Source organism: Nicotiana attenuata, chromosome 7, assembly GCF_001879085.1.
Source record: "Nicotiana attenuata strain UT chromosome 7, NIATTr2, whole genome shotgun sequence".
Lineage (NCBI taxonomy): Eukaryota > Viridiplantae > Streptophyta > Magnoliopsida > Solanales > Solanaceae > Nicotiana > Nicotiana attenuata.
Window position 1 is genome coordinate 5,368,140 of NC_031995.1, and position 6,792 is coordinate 5,374,931.

Sequence of the window (6,792 nt, forward strand, 5' to 3'; positions counted from 1 at the left end):
ACGACACATCCACCCTACCGTTTTCCTTGTACTTTGTGGTTATAAGCATCAGCAAACTGTAGAAAATATCACCGTACGGCTTCAACTAGATTCCTTAGTAAAATCTTCTTCTTCTTTTTTTTTTTTTTTTCCTTTTGCATTTCCCCGCTATACAAGGGAAAACGACAATACAAAACTATATTATATATGTATATTATATATAAATAGATTTTTCATTTTTTTATTAAATCCAAATAAAGTAACCAATTAATATATATATATATATATATGTTAGTTTTTTATTTTAGTTTATTATTTTCGTTTTTTATATGTATATTATATATAAATAGATTTTTCATTTTTTTATTTTAAAATAATTTTAAAACTCCAATTTGAAACTACTCCCCAATTTGAATTGGTAATTCATTATTTTTTTTTAATTTCGTTTTTATTTTAAAATAATTTAAAAACTCAAACTTGAAACTACTCCCACCCAATTTGAATGGGTAGTTATTTTATATATATTTATTTTTCGTTTTTTTATTATATTTAATTATAAGATATCTATATTTATTAATTCAAATAAAGTAACCAATTAATATATATGGTAGTTTTTTATTGTATTGTATTATTTTCTTTTTTGATATGTATTTAAATTCAAAAATAAGTAACCAATAACTAATTATAAACTAAATAACTAATTAGTAACCAATTATGCCATGTGGCATCTTTTTAGGCTGCCACTTGGCTTAAGGAGAGGGCTTTTTCCTCTCCTTTTAATAATATATAGATATAGATTTCATTAATTAATCATCTCTTTGTTCTAAAATTGCCAAGTGGCTTCTTAATAGCTAGCCACTTGGCTTAACCACAATGCAAACTTTATTCCTTTAATATATATATAGATATAGATGTGCCACTGATTCAACCTGCCATTTTTTAAAATGATCTTCATGGTCTAACAGGATGGTGTGGCTGCAGCACAATACACATCTGATTTGTCATCATCCCCTCCTTTCTTCTCTGGTTCGCCGCCTTGCAGGGCTATGAATCCGTTAATCCATGATGTTCATTTTACAAATGAAAAGCAACCCCGTTTTTCATCATCACCATGTACATCTACTTCAGCTTTATCTTCTCCATCATCAAGTTGTAAAGGAAGGTGTTCAAGGGCAAGACTTGGGCAAACTCAATCACCAAATAGAATAGAGGGCTTCGACTGCCAAAACGCTCGCATGGCTGCTATGGCTTAAATCTTCCTTACTGAGCAGTATACGAAGTCGACAGCTCAACACAGTATATAGAAACAAAATTTTTGGAGTATAATTAGCGATTCGTAGAGGGGAAAGTTCTGATTTTGCTTTAATGTGCAAAATGTGGCTCTTGCACATTTATTTGAAATAAGTTGAGAGCTGATAGTTTTGTTTTTGGGTCCGTCTGTAAATGCTCTCAATTGATTTTGGTGCCACAAACTTTTGACAGTATGAAAACTTGCAGTATTGTATATATGTGAAATTTGATTAGGCAGTGATTGAGTTTCATTTCTTCCCGAGCATATCATTTATCTTGATGTTTTCTGTTTCTAAAGACTTGTGACGAGAGACAAAATCGATCAATTTTTGTGTTCCACGAGTCTTGTGCTTGACTTGAAAATATTCTCTGTTTCATGCTACATCTCAATTCCAAGTTGAAGTGTGACGAGAAAGATGGTGTAGAAACAAAACCTAGAGTATACATGATGCTGCCCAGAGTTGAATAGCAGGACCTTTAGTGTGTAATACCACAGCATCAGTAGCTGAACTGAAAGTTCTGTTTTGTTTAACTCAAGTACAACTCTTAACTAAGATTAACACATTTCTTAACTACAAGCTACTGGATTATCTCCCGGTGTTTCAGAGTGTGAAACAAAGAAGATTGACGCCGTGCTACCTAGGACCAATTGCTTATTTTTTTCCCCAATCCGGTGTTAGTATATGCATTGGGGCCTGTATGTATCCGGATCGCACCAGGTAGTCCCACATTGGGGGTAAAGTGCTCCCTAACAAAGGTAACTTCATACCGGGGACTCCTGAGACCTCTGGTTAAGAATCAAGGAGTACTTACCGCTCCACCATAAACTTGTTGCTGGAGTGACAGTTTCTGGAGTTTCATGAATTGGAGAGCTATTCTTCTTATTAGAATCTCTCAAACATGCACGACCAAAAACTTGTTGTTTTAGTTCTTTACCTATCTAGCCCTTTAAATTTTTGGGGTTTTGACACAGTTAGGGGTGTTCACGGTTTGACGGAAAACCGATCCAAACCGAAAACCGAACCAAACCGATTATGTAAACCGATATTTTTTTTGATTTGGATTGGTTTTGGTTTTAAATTTTAAAAACCAATAATATTTGGTTTGGTTTTGGTTCTATTTTTTAAAAAACCGAAAAATAAACCGAACCAAACCAATTAATTATATACAAAATTTAATAATTATTTATATACAATATAAAATCTTTTTGTTAATAATTTTAATTGTTATTTTGAATTTTGGTTTATCCTGTTATATCTTAAAAGATTGCCTAAGCCCAAAACAATAGGATTCGACCAATTTTCTTTTCATTAATAGACTCTAATTCTTAAACTCGCGCACTACTTTGCCTAAAAGAAGAGGTAAAAAAAATCAACCACAAGAGTAAAGAAAGCACATTCAAATGCAAGACAACAATGGCTAAAGCTTGAGAAGCAACCTTATAGTTTGTTTTTTGTTCATTCTTTTCATATAAACATGTAAATAAACTTTCAGTTCTCAAAGAAATATATAAAAAGCATAAATTGTGGCAAATTATTTTCAGATTGTTGTCTTAGTGTTATTTTAATATTATCGACTTATCATTAGCTTACTAAGAACCAAAAAACTGAACCAAACCGAACCAAACCAACAACAATCAAACCGATGGTTTGTATTTAATTTGGTTTGGTTTTGGTTTTAAAATTTTAAAAACCGATTAAATTGGTTTGGTTTTGGTTTTAATCAAAAACCGACCAAACCGAACCGTGAACACCCCTAGACACAGTTACCCACAAAAACAAAACTATTTACCCTTGTCTACCCATTTGTTTTTCTACCCATAAACTAATTACATTTCCTACCCATAGTAGTTTTTGTAGGGAATTTTTTCTCATTTTTTTCTTTTTTCCTTTTCTAATTTCATTCAACTTCTTTTTTTTTAATATTCTTTTTCTCTTCATAATCTAATTTCATTTACCGTTTTCACTATTTTTTATTATTCTTTTTTTATACAATAAGAAAAATAATTGACATAGTAAATATTTGTTCACCTTTTTTAATATAACTAGTACAATATACCTTTTGTTTTTTTTCTTTCTCATTTTTTAAATTCAATTATTAAACTGAAATAATATCAGTTGTCACTTGATCTAATACACTGAATATCACATTGACTGCTGTTGAGCCACAATAAATTATAATTTCAGATTTCTAAGAATCAACACGTGTTGCCATGCAAACCTTGATCTCTTCCCTATAAATATCAATACACACTCTACCATTAACAGTAAATACACCGGTTATAGAGCAAGAAAAATAATCTACGACAACCAAATCTCCATATATACTAGTTAGAATAAAAATGATAATAAAATATTAAAAAATACAATAAAAGTATAAGTAGCAAAAAGACTTCTAGTACCATGTGATACCAATATGGTATATATGTATACCAACAGAGCATATGATTTCTCTAGAATATTGCTACAACTATTTGCGACTATACTACTCTACCAAAACATTAAAAGACGCAATAAAAGTATGAGAAAATTACATGCTCGTATTGCAAGCTAAATATTCGCAAAACAACTTGCTCATTTCGTATTCTAAGAGGGTATATAGTTGTATGGGGTCGTTCCAATAATTGCCTATAACTATAAAAACTATTAATGCACATAATTTGTGTCCATCGGCACACAAAAATTCCAGCATTATAGCAACTCATGTTGATATAAATAATTTCATAATAGAATTCACTTAAAATGCAGCTAAAACAACCAAAACAATGTTCAAACTACCATATGATACCAATATGGCATATAACTATACCAACATGGTATACGGTTTTACTAGCTAATTCCCGACAACTATATGACTATACTACTATTACATAACACACATGCATAAAGAGAAAAATAAAAAATAGTGTACCACAATATTAATATAATAGGTATTTCAAGATATTGTACTGTATTACTATATTAAAAGAAAATCAATATTGTACCAATTAAATGCAGCTAATAAACCAAAAAATAATTCACTAGCATATGATACCAATATAGTATATAGCTATACTAATAGGGCATATAGTTGGAATGAATTGTATACTAAAATGGTATATTTGTATACTATTTGGGTATACAATACAAATTCGTCTTCTTCTCTGGTTCAACTATATTTCAACCCAAATTTCTAAAATTTACTACAAAATCTCCACCAAATTGACTAAAACTTTACCTACAACCTCCAATCAACTTTCCAAACTAACCCATACAGGATCGGATCAAAACAATTAAAAATTCAAACAAATCAAGTTATGAGTTTCAAGCTTCAAGGTCCGTCAATGGTGGATTTAAATTTTTGTACAATAAATCTCCAAAAACCAACATCAAAGGTACAATCTACATATCAAAGAACAATATTAGCTACATTTAATTGGAGACCAATGGAGTAGTAATGCCCTTTGCGTGTTAATGCTGCAAAAGTTACTGAAAAGTTACCACTTACCAATGGAGACCAATGGAGTAGTAATGCCCTTTGCGTGTTCAAACCCCCAATCGATTCTTGCAGTGCTGGATCGATTTGATAATGTGACTTGGATCCGATATCAAGAAACCATGTGGGCGGGTAAATAGTATTGATTGCATAGGTAGGAAAACTAAATAATTTAGATATGGGTATTTAAGGGTAAACAGTTTGAATTTAATAGGCATAAAATGAGATTTTCTCTAAAATTTTTCTAGTCCGCATCATTTTAAATTTCTCTGGATTGTGTGTTCAAGTAGTATAATATTTTAGGAATATTTTTGTATAGGATAAAATTTGTTTACGGTAAATGATCGAATAATTGCGTGACACGTGGAATACAGATAGAAGATAAGTAGAGTAAGAACCGAGACCGGGGGCAACAACTGCAGTTGGTGTCGGATAGATCGCGAAAGAAGCATAGTCAACATAAGTAAAACGAATGTTTGTCACCAGATGACATTTAATGAAGAATATTCCGGGCACATCACCAGTTTTGAAGGGCCCGAATTCGAAGAGGTATACCTAGTTACCGTTCGAGCTGACCGCAACACTAGAATTGATTGGAAACGGTTCAAAATGCCGGACATACCAAAGTACGATGAGACTTCAGATCCTCAAGAGCACATCACAACCTATATAACGGTAGTGAAAGGAAACGACTTGGCCCAACATGATATTGAGTCGATTCTGCTAAAGAAATTTGGGAAAACCCTCACGAAAGGGGCACTGACATGGTATTCACTCCTACTCGAGCACTCGATATATTCTTTTAAAATGCTCGTAGATTCTTTCATTAAGGCCCATGCTAGGGCCGGAAGGTCCAAGTCCAGAAGGCGGACATATTCAAAATCGCACAAGGAGAGTCCGAATTGCTGCGGGAGTTTGTGATCGGATTCCAAAAAGAAAGAATGTTGCTACCGGCCGTACCAGACGAGTGGGCAACGGAGGCAATCACTAACGGTCTAAACCCGAAAAGCTCCGATGCCTCCCGAAAATTGAAGGAAAGCCTGCTCTTGTTTCAAGTGACCACATCGACGGATGTCCATAACCGCAATGAATCGAAGATAAGGATATAAGATGATTAGCTCGGCCTCCCGATATCAACCAAGGGACGAGAACGAGACAAGATTCGGGATAAGTTCAAGGATGACTTTGATGCAGACCGTCGATCTTCCAAAGGCCGATTCTTGCCTTACGAGGGAGCTGAAGGACGCGACAACAAAGGGTTCCGGTCCTCGGATAGGTCACTCCCGATAGAAGAACTGACTGCGGTCAGAACAACAAGTCGCTACAAGAAAAAGGGGTACAGGGGGCCCGGGATTCCTCATATCCCAGGCTGCAGATTATAAGTTCAACATGAGCGTAGTAGAGCTGGTATAGGCAATGAGAAACATCAAGGAAACACGGTTCCCGAGGCCAATCAGATCCAATCCCATCCAGAGAGATCCCAACTTATGGTGTGAATATCATGGAACTCATGGTCACAGAACTAGGGACTATCGACATCTACGCGGGGAGGTGGCAGTGTTGTTGAATAACGACCATCTCAGGGAGTTCTTGAGCGACCGAGCTAAGAACAATTATGGCCGCAGCCGAGATAACGTAGAACCCTCGAAGATAGGGGAAGACCCTCCTCGGCTAACTATCAACATGATTTTCAGAGGGAATGAAATCAACAGTGTAAATTTTTCGGCAGCCAAGAAAACAAAGGTATTAGTGACGCATAGCAAGAGACTTCGGGAAGTTACCGAAGACAACATCACCTTCACGGAGGAAGACGCCTATAGGCTCCTTCTGCCGCACAACAACCGCCTGGTAATTTCTATTAATGTTCTAGATTTCAAGATTAAACGTGTTTTGGTTGACCCAGGAAGTTCATCCAACATCATCCAATGTAGAGTGCTGGAGCAAGCCAAATTAACCAGAAGTATCATTCCGGCAACAAAAATCCTCATCGGGTTCAATTTGGCGAGTGTGACAACCCGAGTGGAAATCTTGCTGCCCACGAACGCCTAA

At 34.7% G+C, this 6,792-nt stretch overlaps 2 protein-coding genes across 2 annotated transcripts in view; both read left to right on the top strand.

Annotated features, from left to right (window-relative positions):
• The window catches only part of LOC109228595, a 17,949-nt gene extending 16,426 nt beyond the window's left edge, over nucleotides 1-1,523 (top strand). Inside the window, exon 3 of the mRNA XM_019393742.1 lies at nucleotides 945-1,523. Within this exon, the coding sequence (XP_019249287.1) occupies nucleotides 945-1,232 (288 nt within the window). The 3' untranslated portion in view covers nucleotides 1,233-1,523. The remainder of the gene's footprint in view (nucleotides 1-944) is intronic.
• LOC109229801 lies at nucleotides 6,160-6,792 on the top strand. The gene has a single exon (XM_019395353.1). It carries the CDS (start codon nucleotides 6,160-6,162, stop codon nucleotides 6,790-6,792), a length of 633 nt encoding a protein of 210 aa, XP_019250898.1.